Here is a 17,160-nt window from a genome sequence, read left to right as displayed (position 1 = left end):
TAGCTGTAAACAGTGAAATGCTACAGAAAGCAACTTCAACAGTTGAAAACAGTGAAATGCTACAAGAAGCAACTTGGCATCTGCTTTACGGGATGCTTCTGAACAACAGGTGGGACAAACACCAGTTAAGAACAGTCCAGACATACTTCATTTACTTCAGAAAAAGGAACATTGAATAAATTGATCCTACAGTTTCCTATCATATATGTGTTTCATTCCGGTTTGCATGAATAACACTTAAGCTTGCATGAAGTCAGTACAAACTTTTAAATTAAGTTAAACATACAGGAAGGGAAAATACAATGAACCAAGTAAATTTGCAGCTTACGTTTACTAAAATAATTCAAGTAACTTATCTTTACATGTTAACAATGTTATACTATGTCATTAACATTACCAAAAACAGCTCAACAAACATAACAGCTCTCTCCTTACTTCTTCTGAAGAGAAGCAACGCTACTAATAAATTAACATCAAAATAACTTGTTTTATTGCTAGTGATTTTATATTACCAGTTATATGAAATTCTATTTTATGTTAGTTTTTAAAGGGAACCAAAAGAAAACGTATTGAAAACAAATAACCAACAAATTATTAAGGACAATGTGCCAATCACTTTCAACAATCCTGGTATTTGACAACTGCCTGAGCACTATAATACCAAAACAGAGTATTTTATTTCCACTTGTCATCAAAATATCTATTTGTTTTCAGATTAGAGAAAAACCTCACAGTTGAAAGCAAAGGTGAAAACTGTATCTATGACTTATTTTACAGCTGCTGTTCAGATGCTTACTGGGTTCTGGATGCAGCCTACTAGTCATACATATAAAAGTATAGAAGTATCTTTATTAATGAGGCATTTGTTCAGATCAAGTTTCTTGGGATACAGCCTTCTATCACAATTTCAGCTGGCCAGCCACTGTATCTGTTCTTCTTATTGTCAGAGTGGTTTATCTGTTTTAAAATAATAACAATAATCATCATAATCATCATCATTGATACTTGGCTTATCATTTACAAATTAGTTTGTTAAACCTCATTTCTATCTGCTTCCCTGTCATACAGATAAGCACTTATGGGCTTATAGAAAACAAATACGACAAGGTCACAGATGTAAACACAAATCTGATATAAAAATGGTACTTTTAGACTTCCTGAAGCCTGAGGACAAGTTTTTCAAAAAAGTTTTTCAATGCAAGGATTGCTGTTCTTGCATGGCCAATTTGAGACAGCCCAGTTTTGATGCAAAAGCAGTCATGATTTTTAGGAAGCCCTTGGAATTTGTCCTTTCAGAAGAAAATGCAAGATTCTATACAGCATCTCAGATTGGACATTCCAAAACTGAGACTATCTAGAATCACTGGTCACTTCTGAAATTAGTCTACAGAAAAAAAAAGTCTCAACATGATTTAATGCTGGAGTGGTAGAAGTCAGTAGTGTACGTGGCCCAGATTCAAAGCAAAGAATGATGACACATTAGAGAACTTCCTTTGTACAACTGAGGCTTACTGAGCAGACTACAGTTAAGACAGATACTCCATGAAATCTGCACCTGAAGGTTATACCTGATATACAGACAAATACAAAGTGAAGATAAAATTAACCTGACCTTTTCTGTTTGGATATCATCTGGCAGCTTGAAGCCTTTGGCAGCTATAAAAGCCCAGCTTGACCTGAACTTCATATTCTGTATTTCTTTACTTCCCAGGGCTTCTATCAATGTTTTGGCATCACTTTTTAACCTAGGAAATTTTAGTGAAAAAAAGTATTAAAAATACATGACATGAAACAACCTGAAAAAGAACACAGTGGCTTCATGGTTTATGTTAGTATGTCAGCAAAAGCAATAATAAGAAGTTTAAAACTTCCTGAGCGCTGTCCTAGTAGCATGCCATTAAACTTACAGAACAAAATCATCTTTTCCTCTTCCTCTCTGCTTTCCTGATGTTAATAACTGTTTGTAACACCACAATGGAAGTAAATGTGTCTCAAATACTGTTTGATATTTCATCCCTTTTTAAATATGGACAAGGGCATCAAATGTTTATCAGCCAAATGATTAAGATTGTTCCTGTTTAATTATGATATCATCACTTCAGAACAAAATAACATACAATTTGAAAGGACTTGAAGAATCAGGTTAAGATGTAAAAAGGAATGCTAACTGCATACATTCTAATTAGAATTGTAGATACCTTCTTAATAGAAGGTTGTGACCCAGAGGTAATAGCATGGCCCTTTATGAGAATAATCGTTGTTTTTAAGCAAGTTTAACACACTCCTTCCATCTTTGGGAGCATCAACATACATGACATGTGCAAGCACTGAATGCATATGAAATCAAAACCAAAAGAGAAGCAATGAGAGAACAAACCTGACTACATGATGAAATAAATCATTCCTTTACACCATTTTAAGACAATGATTGTCAGACTATGTGCTGCTCTATCTCTCAGCCTGTCATGAATAGTTTGCTTACCGGGTGCTTCCATCGTCATGAGTCACCATCAAAAGCAGGGACCCTTGTGGTGCATTTTTGATGAAAGTCGCCATCTCCGCTGAGTGCTCTGTTGAGTTAATTACACAGCTGATTATTCATTTCTCCCTTACATACACACACAGCACATTCCACCTACTTTCTATTGCTTTCAATTTCTCTTCACTTTTTGGACTTGTCTATTCAAAATGAGACCTAATTAGGCAATTATTCTATCTGCAGGCAGAGGGCCTGTCTAATTCTGAAAGATGGAGAAAGCTGCTAGCTCTCACTGAAGACTAGGAGAGCAAAGGTAGATCTACAGTTCCCAGTAAAGACACTTCTGAACCTCTGAAAAAGAAAACATTTATACACAAATGTATAGATGGTTTCTCATGTTTACCTCATATAAGATAACAAAAGCAGGCAAAACATGGAATAGTCCAGCAGAAGTCACTTATATTCTGTGCCTTTATTTTTGTGTGCTAACTACTGTGCTAACTGTAGAGCTAAGTAACACACTCCATTGTATGCCCGTTTTCATTAAGAGGGGCTGCTTATTTGCAGCACTAAGCTATTTATTGGTTTGGTAATTGCTAGGCATACATTATTTTCTACAGAAAATAAACATCTTGTGTAACAGGAACACTGGAGACGTGGCAGTCTACGTACTGTATATAAAACTGTAGCCCCATGATTAGACCCAGTGTGATTTCTATTCATGCATGTATGGCCATAAGCATTCTTAAGTGGTCAAAGAATCAACTGCCAGTGCCTCACAGCATTCTGTTTCTCCTTACTAGCATGTAAGGAAATTGGTATCATTCAAAGTCTGGAAAATGTATTAAAAGCTATTCTTAAAGTAGATCTTTCTAGATACATTGAAGGATATTAAGAGACAGACTAGCATATTTTCTATGATGATTTTACAACCAGAATAGAACAAAACGTATCAGAAAATGGTGACTGAGATTGCAGACTGAGATACCACATCCTGGACAAGTGCTATCCTTACCAGACTGAAAAAATGGAGAGAAAAAAAAAAGGACAATTAACTACAATAAACATTAACTAACTCAACCAACAGGAGAAATGCAGTTTTTCAGGCAAAATTTGTTGTCAGAAGGCCTGGCCACAGCATATTCTAACAAAAACAACAGCTGTTAGCTTCTAGCTGATCCCTTGCAATGACACAGTCATTTAAAGAGCAGGATAAATATTTAATGTCTTTACTTAACACTAAAACATTAACAAAAGCTCTACTGCACTTTTTCCTACCTCCTTCCCACATGTCAAAAAATTTTGCTGATATCATTTTTCCTGTTTTATCTGTAATTAAAAAAAAAGGAAATATGAGCAAAAATGATTACATTTAGTCAGCATACGCAGCAGTTTCAGCTAAAGCAAGGCATCCCCAATTTTCAGTATTATTGTGGTTCTGAGTTTTCCTTTGTTTGAATTTTAAATTGGAAGGAATATAGAATAATGTAAGTTTAAGATTTGGGGAGAATATTTTGTTTTGTATAGTCTCTGCCTGTGGCAGCAGTCAGCTGAAAAGAAAATCTTCACAAATCATTTCTATTACAGCACAGACCTGCAAATTGTCAAAGAAAATCACACTGGAAATAAATGCATTCTCCTTTCAACTAAAGCAAGTCACTTGCAGACTGAATCTGAATCATCATTAATGATTAAAACATTTTTATTACTTTTTATTTTAAGGAAGGTATTCAGTTTATTGTGCACTTCCATGGTTTTATATATACACACATACAACACTAGGTCACAGCCATACATCAGAAAACTGGCTAAGCCTGGGTGTATGTGAATGGGCCTATTCGGTGCCGTGATTCAGATGTGCAGGCTTTCATTCTATTTGAATCTCAGTGGACAGAAACTCAACACATAGACATCATTATCATAACAAAATTTGGGCATGCAAACAATTAGTCATTCCAAAACATTATGGTCAATATTCATAGTTGGTTATGCTGCTGTTGAAATGGTTATCTTTGTTTTCGGAAGACATGTACAATTGGAAATACTTTTCAAATTTCTAAATCCATGCTAACTGAACTAATTTACTTTGGTTATCCTATACCCCCGCTATGTGAGAGGTTTTTTTCTATTTATTATACAGTCAACTTATTTTTTATCATAAGATCCAGCAGTTCGTGATTTCTTTCTAGCTTATCTTTGATCCACACATGGTAAAATCATGGAGGAAAATTCTTCCAATCATAGGACTCTAAATGTCAGGTTTATCACACTGATGAGGGAAGAAGGTGGTAAAATCTGTCATTAGTAAAACAAAATTCTAGAACTGGGCTTCTTCTAAGTGGAGATCACCCGGGAAAGGGACAGGGATAGGGAAAGGGAAGGACTATAGTACGGACAGTGGAGGTCCACACAACTCTTTTTCTCTTTCTGTGTTTGTAACTTGGGCTTAATAGCTCTGTCTTCCTTCTTACAAAAGAGCACATTCATTCAGAAAAGAAAGAGAAATTATGAAATAAAATATGAATGTGGATGCTACAGGACATTTATTGGACACAGTCATTAACTTGACTGATCTAATTAGAGGACATGCAGAAAATATGTTTCACTACAAATTACTTTGAGACACCGGACAGATTTACCTGCAGAGGGAGACGGAGGGGTAGCTAAAACGACTATGTATGTGATGAAGGAAGTGGCTGTTCAGTCTTTTAAAATGTGTAAAATTTGATATAGAACTTCCTCTTCCTCATTCAAGATGGATGCAAAGGCATATATGGCTCTATGCTGAAAACTCACTGTTAACTATTTACCTATTATAACCAGTAAAGCTTTTAAGATTCCTCACTGGAAACGAGAAAACATGTAGTAGTTAACTGGAAAAAATAAATCACACTTTGTAGTCCCAGCTTCATCACCATACCCATTCATCTAAATTAAAATGGTTCATCCAAATCTGGAACAAACTACAGCTTCTGCTATCCAGCAGCTCCTCCTATGAGCAAAGACATATAATGGCAGTTTGATTTTAATTAAGCCTTGAATTTCTCTTTCCGTCTACTGACCAAGTCTGGAAAAGGAATTTGTACCTTGCAGCAGAACTGCAATTCTCGGTCATGGTTTGCCCCATCAGCAGAGCAGTAGATATGCTTTAAACCAAGGACTGAACCTGGAAATTGAGTGTTACTGCTGGAGGTCACAGATATTTTGCTACGTTACTTAGAAGCAGTAATTTTTTTCTGACAAAATACACATACACCACTTCTGTATACACATTTGTTATTTTCTTATATTGATTATGAACGTTTCTTTTGTTTATCCAGAAGACTACTTCTCAAGCAGTAATTTTTCTTATATTTAACACAAATCAAGTTTGCAATTGTTTTCCTTTTCTTCCATACTACCTACTAAAAAAATCCCAACGTTTTAAATTTATTCCATTATAAAGCTATGTCTCTAACATTTTTTCTCTTACTTACAATTCACAATGGCAATGTTTATACCTCTTCCAACATTACCCTTCTCTTCACTTATAATCCTGGAATTGAAATAAAGATAGTATCAGTAGAATTCATCCTTACAGAGGCTCTGATCCAAAGTCAGATTCACCAATGCTAAGTCACTTTTTGGTGTTCTTGTTTTCTTCAGTTATTTAATTCAAGAGTTTGTAGTAAAGAAGAGCTATGGCTTAAAAATCTTGCATATTATACCAGTTAATTTCCTTCAAAGATGCATGAGTCTTGCAAAATGAGACAGATCAAGAAAGATCTTTTTCTATTTTTTCTTTGTCTGCTTTAGTAGGAAGAAAACATAACAAAATGTTGTTTTTTGTTTGTTTGTTTGTTTTTGGTGGTAGTAGTCTGTGTGCACTATATCAATAAGAAAAATCACTTCAGGGTTTTAAAGTAAGTCTATTTGTCCAGTTTGAAAAAACTAAGAATGAAACCAACTTTCAGAAGATGGTGACCATTCAACAAGTTTTAAGCTGTCTATCCTGAACAACAAAAATTAAAAATCATAGTTGAAATGAACAGCTGAATGCAGCTTATATAGAGGAACAAAGAAAATAACCTGAGATTTAAGTATTTAAAAAGGAAAGAAAAAAAGATCTAAATAGCGTCAGATATATTCTGACATTTATCACCAGTAAAACATCAACAATTTGGAATTATTTCTATCTATGCTAAAATGACTCAGAGGGCATGTCTCCCAAGCACTAATATTACTACTACTTAGCAATAAAAAATTATGAGTCAGTCAGAGCTAATAAAAGAAAGCCATACGAACACCTAGGAGACAGGGCAAGGGGAAGTATACTACATAGAAATTACAGGGTCCACGAGTGGAAAACACACCCTTCAGTGAAAACAGTATTGCTGCTGTCACCCATGTGACAACAATGTTCTATTCAAAAAAGTAGAACGCACAAGAAGTAGAGAAAAATTTAAGACAACTTAAAAAAAAATAGTTTAGAAGTATATATTCAAGCTAACTATCTCCAAATTATCTTTAGTCCTCATATCACCATTTTTTGAGCTTTTGTTTTAGGCCAGAGTTCCATGGAGATGGATTGTCTTGGTTTGAATCATCACCGCAAAGACCATTTGAATGAAGGAAGCAGAGATGTTGTATTTAAGATGGACCCCATGAGGCATGCTGCACGTAAAATACCATAAAAAGTGAAACCTCAAACAGATGAAGAAACAATAATTCAAAATTGGAACAGAAGGGGAGAACTCATATGCTCCTTAGAGTCTACTGCATACTTACTAGCACTGAAAAGGGAAGATACAACAGTGGCCTTTTTTTTTGCATATATTTTTACCAAAGAAACCTTTTCTTTCCCTTGGTAGGAGCCTACTTGCTGATAGCGTACCAAAATGGAACACCTTTCTTCATACTACAAAGCACTTGCTTATATTTAAAGTCAGGCTGGTACTTACAGCTCATCCTCAAAACAGATTTTAGCCAGATTTTCTCTGCCACCGCCACTACGAACCCGATAGGCGTAGTTCCCAGGTAAGCAGGGAGACCAGTGATCACATTTTTGCCTTTTGGGAACTGGAGCTACAATGACAAACATAAGAAAATGTTTTCTTGAATGCTACATAAAAAATTTCTACGTGGAAAGAACCACTTAATGTCAACATACTAATCTCAAACTATATGTATGGAGGCCAATCCTGCCAGTTTTCCAGTATCCTGGCAACATCATCACAGATTTGCCTGGCTTTAGGTTATTGTTGGCTTTCAAACAGCTGTTGGGACCAAAAGCAAGCTTATTTTGATAAAAAAGGTCCCATATACTCTTGATTCAAATCAGACCATACTAATTATTCTGTTGTTTCATTTAACGGTAAACGAGGGCTAGAAGGATGAAGCATTCCTACAGATAGCTTCAAGTAAATAGTTATAATTCTAACTTAAAATCTTTTTCATACAAGAACATAGTCACACAACGAGAAAAATGTACAAATTAAACCACGCAGTCAGATCAGAGGAAGAAAAATGAGAACTACGTCACAGTCTGGTTAGTTCCCGTAACTCTAAAATACATGTGATAGAACCAAAGCTGCAGCTGCAGCTTTGCACATGATTTGTGCTTACATGCAAACAAACAAATAAAGCATTGTTATATTACTAGCCAATTATTTGTATTTGCATACTGGTAAATATAGGCTGACGTTACGTTTCATCAAAGATTGTGTCTAAGGAAGTTCAGACTTGCACGAATTAATTAACTTTACACAGCCATCTCATTCTTACAATAGCATACTAGCTAAAAAGCCATTTGTCATTTAACACTGAATGTTAGGTAAAAGAAAAAAAAAAAAGGAAATACAACTATATACCCTTCAACACTGGTTTCTTTCCAATGTCTTGAAGATAAGTGATAGGTGTTGACATTGAGTCTTCGGATAAAAGACCAGCGAATAAGTATCCCATGTACCAAGCCAACAGTGATGCCAACAGAAGCCCTGATAATTTCACAATATCTGCCAAGAAAAAAGAGAAAACCGCAAAGACATAGAGATGTACTCACAGCAACACACAAAATAATGTGTTTCCTCCGGCATTGCTGCAAAAATGGCCTTTGGAGATGCAGCAATAGAGAGTTTGTTGCATTCCCATCTCTGACAACCCATTTCATTTCTAAAACTCGATCGTCAACGAGAATGCCCCCCCAATCCCCTCAATCCACGACCATAATGCTGCAAAGAAACATGAAGTTCAACTCAGTCCTAGCAGAATTTGACTCTGAAAAGTAAGTACCAGATACCACACACAACTATACAGGTAGTATGCATTTACTGCCGGTTTTGTGCAATAGGCAGACACTACAAGAAGGGTTTAAACACCTACACTGACCAAGCAGGGAGTTCCCTTCACCCCCCGCGGTAGAAGACATTGATGACTGATGACACATGGGATCTGGATCTAGATGACTCAGACAGTTTCCTGAGCATCAAGCAGGCTCAGGAAGCCTTCTTCACCAGCAGCACTGTGGGGCTGGAGAGCAGTGCTCTTGCAGAGATTAAGTTCTCAGGCTCACAGCCAGGCACCACAGCTTCCACCTCAAAAATCTGCAGACCCAAGCCTGTATACTGACAGGTGAAGGCTTCTTCCCCCCATGCCTTGAAGACAATTGTGAGGCACCTCCTGATGACCACAGAGCCCTGTCAAGCCTGGCGCAGGAGGGATTTCCTGCTGCAGATGGATGATCTCCTGCGGCACCTTGCTGCAGCCTGCAAAGAAATGCCTCAGCCGCTTCCTTTTAGGCAACAAGAGGGTACCTGGGGAGCTGGTCTTGTCCCTGGGCTCCCAGCCAGCCTGCTCCCAGAGTGAAAAAGAGGGAAGGATGCAGTAGAGAAAAGGAGAGGGAAAGCCCTGTGCAGCAGTCCACTGCCAAGACAGGCAACTTTCTCCTCCGGACGAACAGAGCTTCAGCCAGTGATGACTACGGTGTTGTAGCCAGCGCAATCATTAATTTTCACCCTGCTTTCCCCTCACACTGACTGGCACTGCCCAGATGGTAATTCACAGGGGCCCAGAATTTTCCCTTTGCAGCTCCAGCTCAATGGAGACCAAGTGAGAGACACTGCTGATGGGCCTTGGTGTGCTCACACCGGGGGACAGGTGGAGAACCGGGGAACCTGCCTGGCCAAGTCGCTGGGCACCAGTGCTGCAGGGCTGAGCACACTGGACACGGAGAAGACACTGAACAATAGGCAGCGGGAGCTGCTCCTGCACATTTCCTCCACAGCAAAACCACACTTTGTGGAGCCTGCAGCTCAAGAGGCTGTGGGGAGGAGGCTTGTGCTGCCTGATCACCCGGGCAGCAACCACCCATACTCTTCGAGAGTTGGTTCCTTCAGGAGCTTCTGCCTGAGCAAAGGCTGAACAAACGCACCCCTTGAACAAACGCCATGTTGGTGAGTTTCTGTGCGGCACTTTGTCGGGGAATGTGGGCATAGGGTGCTGATGTAACACTGCCTCAGAGTCAGGGATCATTTTATAGACATGCAGCATCACAGGATGGCTGAGGTGGGAAGGACCCCTGGAGGCCACCTGCTCCAAGCCCTGCCCAAGCAGGGCCACCCAGAGCAGGCTGCCCAGGGCCGTGCCCAGGCGGCTTTTGGAGATCCCCAAGGAGGAGCCCCCACAGCTCTCGGGGCAGCCTGTGCCAGGGCTCCTCCCCCACACAGCACAGAAGGGCTGCCTGGTGCTCAGAGAGAGCCTCCTGGGCTCCACTTTGTGCCCACTGCCTCTGGTCCTGGTGCTGGGCACCACTGAAAAGGGCCTGGCTCCGTCCTCTTTGCTCCCTCCCTTCAGGTATTTATGGACATTGATGAGATCCCCCTGAGCCTTCCCTTCTCCAGGCTGAACAGCCCCAGCTCTCTCAGCCTCTCCTCACAGGAGAGGTGCTCCAGTGCCTTCATCATCTCGGTGGCCCCTCGTTGAACTCTCTCCAGTCTGCCCATAGCTCTCTTGTACTGGGGCCCCAGAACTGGACCCAGCACTCCAGGTGTGGCCTCACCAATGCTGAGTAGAGGGAAGGATCACCTCCCACTCACCTGCTGACGTGAATCTGCCTAATGAAACCAAGAATACCATTATCCCTTTTAGCACCAAGGGCACATGCTAACTCATGTCCGACCTGGTGTCCATCAGGACTCCTAGGTCCTCCTCTGCAGAGCTGCTTTCCAGCTGGGTGTCTCCCAGCATGTCTTGCCTGGGGTTGTTCCTCCCCAGGTGTAGGACTCTGCACTTTCCCTTGTTGAACTTCATGAGTTTCCTGTCAGCCCATTTCTCCAGCCTGTCCAGGTCCTACCGGATGGCAGCATTTTGCATAACAGGCTCTTGTTTTCACTGCTTCTGTAACCCAGGCTTGCCCACCTGCCCTTTCTCCTCCATTAGGGCAAGGAGAGTAAAGTCAGCAACAGAGGAGCCGGGAGCCAACCCATCACATCAGAAGGCTGACAAGAACAACTGCATCATCAGGTCACCGGGATTGAGAAACACTAAGGTTTTGAGGTTGTGAGATACTTCCTGATCTTTACATGTCCTGGAACATAATGGTCCATTAAACTGAAAGTTGAAAATTCTGAGTTTTGCAGTCCCAAACATCTAGTTTAATAAAACCACAGTCCAAGAATATCCAGGATGTTCACTTTGCCAACCTACTAGTATATATTGCCTAGCCATAATCTTCCTTATAATAGCTCACACTTAAGAGGACATTCCTTTCCTTCCTGGAACAGCCCTCTATAAATTTTATGATTTCTGCCCCTTCCCTGTTTTTGCCCTCTCTAGAATAAAGCCAAGTTGTTCACTTGTTCTCCTTAAGTCTTGTTCTGCAGGTCTTACCAACTTCCCGTTGACTGCCTAATTGGTCTGCATACTTTACTGCAGAAGAGATACCTGGTCCAATACACACGTTCTGGAGGCTCTGCTTCTGTTTATTCATGTCAGAAGGAAGTTTGACTTCTTTTCGTATGAGTAGAAATTACTGCCTCAAGTTCAGTTTATAATCCCCATAAAGAAATCTATTGTTCTGCAAGGATTTGAACTCTTTAGCTATTCCTTATACTGTATTTTATATGACATTATTCCTGTATTGTACCTAAAAAAAAAAAAAAAAAAACACACATGAAAAACAAAACTCTACAAAAAATACTAATTGGTAAAGTTAACACTGAACATTACTAGGAAGAGTCACAAAAACTCCATGTTCTTTATACTAGAAGTAACAATTTCTCTCTGACACAGTCATCATTAACAACTGAGGTAAAACTGTGGTACTTCTGTCCTTGAATCTCAAAGGGGAAGAATAGAATGTAGATCATAGAATCACAGAATGGTTGGATCAGGAGTTACCTTAAGGAATGGTTTGGAGTGGAAGCGACCTTAAAGACCATCCAGTTCCACCCCCCTCCAGTGGGCAGGGACACCTCCCACCAGACCAGGTTGCCCAAAGTCCCATCCAGCCTGGCCTCGAACACATCCAGGGATGGGGCATCCACAGCTTCTCTGGGCAACCTGTTCCAGCACCTCACCACCCTCACAGTGAAAAACTTCTTCCTTACATCTAATCTAAACCTACCCTCTTTTAGTTTAAAGCCATTGTTCCTTGTCCTATCATTACATGCTCTTGTAAAAAGTCCCTCCCCAGCTTTCCTGTAGATCCCCTGTACATACTGGCAGGTTGCTATAATGTCTCCCTGGAGCCTTCTCATCTCCAGGCTGAACAACCCCAACTCTCCCAGCCTGTGTTCACAGGAGAGACGCTCCAGCCCCCTCCTCTGGACTTGCTCCAACAGGTCCACATCCTTCTCATGTTGAATGCAGCACTCCAGGTGGGGTCTCAGAGGGAGACCCAGAGCAGAGGGGTACAATCACCTCCCTTGGTCTGCTGGCCACGCTTCTTTTGATGCAGCCCAGGATATGGTTGTCTTTCTGGGCTGCAAGCACACATTGCCGGTTCAAGTTCAGTTTTTCATTCAACAACACTCCCAGGTCGTTCTCCTGCTCTCACACCCAGCTTGTATTTGTGCTTGGGACTGACCCAGCCCAGATGTAGGACCTTGCACTTGGCCTTGTTGAACTCCATGAGGTTTGCACAAGCCCACCTCTTGAGCCTGCTCAGGTCCCTCTGGATGGCATCCCTTCCCTCCAGCATGTCGACTGCACTGCACAGCTTAGTGGCATCGTCAAACTTGCTGCTCTGAATTTCACTGTCCATGTCACAGACAAAGATGTTAAACAGTGCTGGTCCCAACAGTGACCCCTGAAGAACACTACTTGTCACTGGTCTCCACCTGGACATTGAGTCATTGACTGCAGCTCTGTTTGAGTGTGACCATCCAGCCAATTCCTTACCCACCAAGTGGTCCATCCATCAAATCTATGTCTCTCCAATTTAGAGACAAGGATATCATGGGGGACAGTATCAAATGCTTTGCACAAGTACAGGTAGATGATGTCAGTTGGCCTTCCTCTATCCATCAATGCTGTAACCCCATCATAGATGGCCACCCAGTTTCTCAGGCATGATTTGCCCTTAGTAATGACATGCTGGCTGTTGCCAGTCATCTCTTTATTTTCCATGTGTCTTAGCATAGTTTCCAGGAGGATTAGCTCCATGATCTTGCTGGGCACAGAGGTGAGACTGACTGGTCTGTAGTTCCCTGGGTCTTCCTTTTCACCCTTTTTGAAAATGGGGGTTATGTTTCCCTTCTTCCGGTCAGCGGGAACTCCACCGGACTGCCACAACTTCTTGAATATGATAGACTGTCTTAGCAACTTCATCTGCCAGTTCCCTCAGGACCCATGGATGCATCTCATCAGGTCCTATGGACCTATGCAGCTTCAGGTCCCTTAGATGGTCTTGAACCCAATCTTCTTCAGTGGGTAGTTCTTCATTCTCCCTGTCCTTGCCTCTGCCTTCTGTGACTTGGCCTGTGCGGCTTCTAGAGTACTTGCAAAAAAATCGTTGAGTACCTCAGCCTTCTCTGTATCTCGGGTACCAGGTCTCCCGTTTCTTTCAGGAGAGGGCTGACATTTTCCCTAGTCTTCCTTTTATCCCTGCCTCACTTACAGAAGCATTTCTCGCTGCCCCTCTTGTCCCCCGTCAGACTTAATTCTATCAGGGCTTTAGCTTTCCTCACTTGATCCCTGCCTGCTTGGACAACTTCTCTGTATTCCTCCCATATTACTTGTCCTTGCTTCCATCGTCTGTAGGCTTCCTTTTTGTGTTTGAGCTTGGCCAGGAGCTCCTTGTTCATTCATGTGGGCCTCCTGGTATTTCTGCCTGACTTCCTCTTTGTTGGGATGCATTGCTCCTCAGTTTGGAAGAGGTAATCCTCCAATATTAACCTGTTTCCCTCCAGAACTTTATCCAGTGGTACTCTACCAAGCAGATCCCCAAAGAGGCCAAAGTCTGCACTCCTGAAATCCAGCGCAGTAAGCTTGTTGCGTGCCCTCCTCAATGCCTTAAGGATCTTGCACTCCACCATTTCATGGTCACTGCAGCCAAGGCTGCCCTTGAAATTAACATTCTCCACAAGCCCCTCCTTCTTGGTGAGAATGAGGTCCAGCGTAACACCTTGCCTTGTTGGCTCCTCTGTCACTTGGAGAAGGAAGTTGTCAACACACTCCAGAAGCCCCCTGGATTGCTTACGTCCCGCTGTCTTGCATCCACAACAGATAGCAGGATGGTTGATACATTTATCAACTCTCCAGCACAGTTTGTATTCAGTTCACAAAACTGCTGTAAAATATTGCCAATGAACTTCTGGTTTTGTTTTCTTGGATTCAGAAGCCAGTAAGGGACTGCACTGAAGGAATCTATTGGGTCCACCTGGAACACTTACATTCACCGAGGTTGTGTATCCTGCACATACATTTTCTTTACTGAGTACCCACAGAGACATGCATAAAAACCTACACTATAGCAGCTAAATGACAAGGTCAAACAATGTATTTAAGAAATTGTAAGACTTGCTATACACAGCACTTAGAAGTTACAAAGTGCAAAGTTAGGTCTACATTCACAAAAGCAAGACTGCGCTAGTGCTCATTTCTGAGGTTGTGGATCCTCACCAGTATTACACTCAGAAAGAAAGACCAGTATGGGAATCACATGTCACAGAGAGGCATGTTGTCAGCAGTAACAGGTGCCACAGGTTTTCTTCCTGCCATCTGTTCAAGGAGAAGGATCAGCCACTCGGGGATATACACGCGCACGTACATAGTGTCTGATAAGATGAAAAGGCAGAGGGTACCCAGTGGATGAAAAGGCACGGGCAATCCAGATGGCGGTGAGGAAGGGCACGTGGGAAAGCACGGGGAAAGATTAGTCATCCCACTTTCCGGCAGCTCCCACTTTCCTTTCTCCATCAGTTGCTTGCTTGTACCTTGGCAGCAATTTAAGTGCAATATATTTCTTTCTGTTTAGCTGACTTCAAATGTTCACTCTGCCACACCTCACTAATACATACCCGCCTCTACAAGCCAGAATTTTAAAAGGGGGAAAAAATCGCCTCAATTATTCTGACCTACGAGTCTTGGTGTGGATTTGCTGTAGTGCTGGCCAGGGGCTTGCAATTCAGGTGACTGAAACCCGGGGGAAGCTGGGTGCTGAGGGAAAACGAGGGGCGCACCATGTGGGCGGTGGGTTACGCAGGGCCATTTACTCACCCTCCACACCCAAAACCCCACAAACTTTGAGGAGGAAGGAAAGAGAAATGGAGGAGAAACCTATCCCCCCTTCCTCGGCGCAGGGGCACCCCGAGGTCTCCCAGCTGCGAGGTCAGGCACCGGCCCCCAACCAGGGCCGGGACCAAGTGGCAACCCAGACCCTCGCCGTCCTCAGAGCCACCGGCCCAGCCGAGGGCGACCATCCCGCCCCTGCCCGCGGCCGCAGGGGGCTGGGGCTGCCTCAGGACCCACCTGGGGAGGGCGCAAGGCGGGACAAGGCGCCGGCGGCCCCCGCGCCCGCTCCTCCCCCGGCAGGGCGAGCCGCCGCCGGGCCGCTACTCACTTTGCCGGCTCTGCCACATTATTCGGGACGGGGTTGCCTGTCCCCTGCCCACCGCCGTCCCGCGCAGCAGCTCCTCCTCCTTCGCCTTCTCTTCCTCTGGGGCCGGGCACTGGCCGGGCAGCCAGCAGGGCGGCGGCTCGGGAAGGGGAGCGGCCACCTGTCCGCACCGCCCCGTACCCCGCAGCCCTGGGCGATTTCTTCTCCCCGGAAAGAAAGCAGGAGGCTTGCTCGGACTGCGCCGCTGCCTTGAGCTTAGGGCTGCCTCAGCCCCGAAGCGCTGCCGGGCAGGGAAGGAGCCGCAGCCTCCATTTTCCGAGGGAGCTGCGAGGCCACGGGGCGGTGTGCGGCCGGGGAGCCGCGAAGCCCTGCTCGACTGCTCCGTTAGCTGGTGTCGGGGAGGACTGGGAGACATGGAGGTCTCCCCTTACCTCCTTGGCAGGGGCGATGAAAGGCCAGACACTGGTAATGGCTAAGGCCGCTGTTGAGGGCACATGCGAGTAGGGGAAGGAGGATTCATCGGTGAAGCAGACTGCGTTTTGAGCTTGTAGAGTACAACCATGGCTCTTATGCAGAAAAGCTAATGCCCCTAACATGCTCATACAGCTGCATGAGAGAGAGTGCTAAAAGTTATTTTCTGCAGACTGAAAACAACTTACCTGCAGGGTCCGAAGCAAGGCTCATGCCATCCAGCAGTCTATCTGAGAAGCTGTTAATGCCCCAAATCTCAAAGTAAAACAGTTAATTTTGGTGAAGGGTCTAGAGGGCAAGATGGTGCATTGGGTTTATGTAGCAAGGGCTTGGTAGCAGGGGGGCTGCGGGGGTGGCCTCTGTGAGCAGTGCCCAGCAGCTGCCCCATGTCAGAGAAGAACCAGCTCCAAAAGGGACCTGCTACTGGCCAGAGCCAAGCCAGGGCCCATGGAGAGCCCCCGCAGGAGCAGGCCCCGGGCCGGAGCTGCAGCCCGTGGAGAGGAGCCCACGCAGGAGCAGGGGGTCTGGGGGGAGCTGCCACCCGTGGGGGACCCGTGCTGGAGCAGTTTGCTCCTGGGGGATGGATGGACCCCGTGGTACGGAGCCGTGTGGGAGCAGTGCTGGAAGAGCTGCTGCCTGTGGGCAGCCCCCGCAGGCTCAGTTCGGGAAGGACGGCATCCCGTGGGAGGGACCCCGCGTGGAGCAGGGGCAGAGTGACCGTGAGGGAGCAGTGGAGATGAAGCATCAGGGACTGACCCCAGCCACCATTCCCGGATCCCCTGCACTGCTTGGGGGGAGGATGTAAAAGACGGTGGATGGATGGAAGGTGTTTTTAGTGTGCTTTTAATTTCTCACTGCTCTAGTCTGCTAGTGATAGGCATGAAATTATATTGATCTCCCTATGCTGAGTCTGTTTTGCCTGTGATGATAATGGTTGAGTGATTTCCCTATCGTTATCTCAACTCTTGAGCCCTTTCCATCATATTTTCTCCCCTTTTTCCTTTGAGGAAGGGGAGTGAGAAAGCTGTTTTGGTGAAATTCAGCTGTAGCAGGGTAAAACCACCACAGATGTATGAGGAGCGGCTGAAGTCCCTTGGTTTGTTCATCCTGGAGAAGAGGAGAATGAGGGGAGGCCTCATGGCAGCCTGCACCTTCCTCTTGAGGGGAGCGGAGG

The 17,160-nt window shown here is 43.8% G+C and overlaps 1 protein-coding gene across 3 annotated transcripts; it reads right to left on the bottom strand.

The window, feature by feature from the left end:
* Positions 1-137: 137 nt before the first annotated feature.
* Positions 138-16,526, bottom strand: FAM3B (FAM3 metabolism regulating signaling molecule B). Of its 3 annotated transcripts, none has more exons than XM_080576695.1 (8): positions 16,175-16,526; positions 8,329-8,472; positions 7,420-7,543; positions 5,956-6,014; positions 3,758-3,808; positions 2,483-2,570; positions 1,613-1,745; positions 138-957 (listed from the first exon to the last, which is right to left on the bottom strand). In XM_080576695.1, exons 1-8 carry the CDS (start codon positions 16,197-16,199, stop codon positions 868-870), a joined length of 714 nt encoding a protein of 237 aa, XP_080432821.1. In that variant the 5' UTR covers positions 16,200-16,526; the 3' UTR covers positions 138-867. The 3 variants fall into 3 exon arrangements, with proteins under 3 accessions (XP_080432821.1, XP_080432819.1, XP_080432820.1); XM_080576693.1 differs by lacking the exon at positions 16,175-16,526 and adding an exon at positions 15,519-16,134; XM_080576694.1 differs by lacking the exon at positions 16,175-16,526 and adding an exon at positions 11,399-11,587.
* Positions 16,527-17,160: the final 634 nt, after the last annotated feature.

This window comes from Anser brachyrhynchus, assembly GCF_964034855.1.
Source record: "Anser brachyrhynchus genome assembly, chromosome: 1".
Lineage (NCBI taxonomy): Eukaryota > Metazoa > Chordata > Aves > Anseriformes > Anatidae > Anser > Anser brachyrhynchus.
This window is presented reverse-complemented; position numbering and strand designations above follow the sequence as displayed.

What these genes read in the sequence shown, in the direction of transcription:
- FAM3B (XM_080576693.1), bottom strand. Translation starts at nt 15,930, where the DNA reads ATGTCTCCCAGTCCTCCCCGACACCAGCTAACGGAGCAGTCGAGCAGG. An exon ending in AATGTGGCAGAGCCGGCAAA is followed by an intron (nt 8,473 to 15,518) that starts GTGAGTAGCGGC and finishes TTTTCTTGGCAG; the next exon opens with ATATTGTGAAATTATCAGGG. An exon ending in CATGACGATGGAAGCACCCG is followed by an intron (nt 1,746 to 2,482) that starts GTAAGCAAACTA and finishes AAAATTTCCTAG; the next exon opens with GTTAAAAAGTGATGCCAAAA.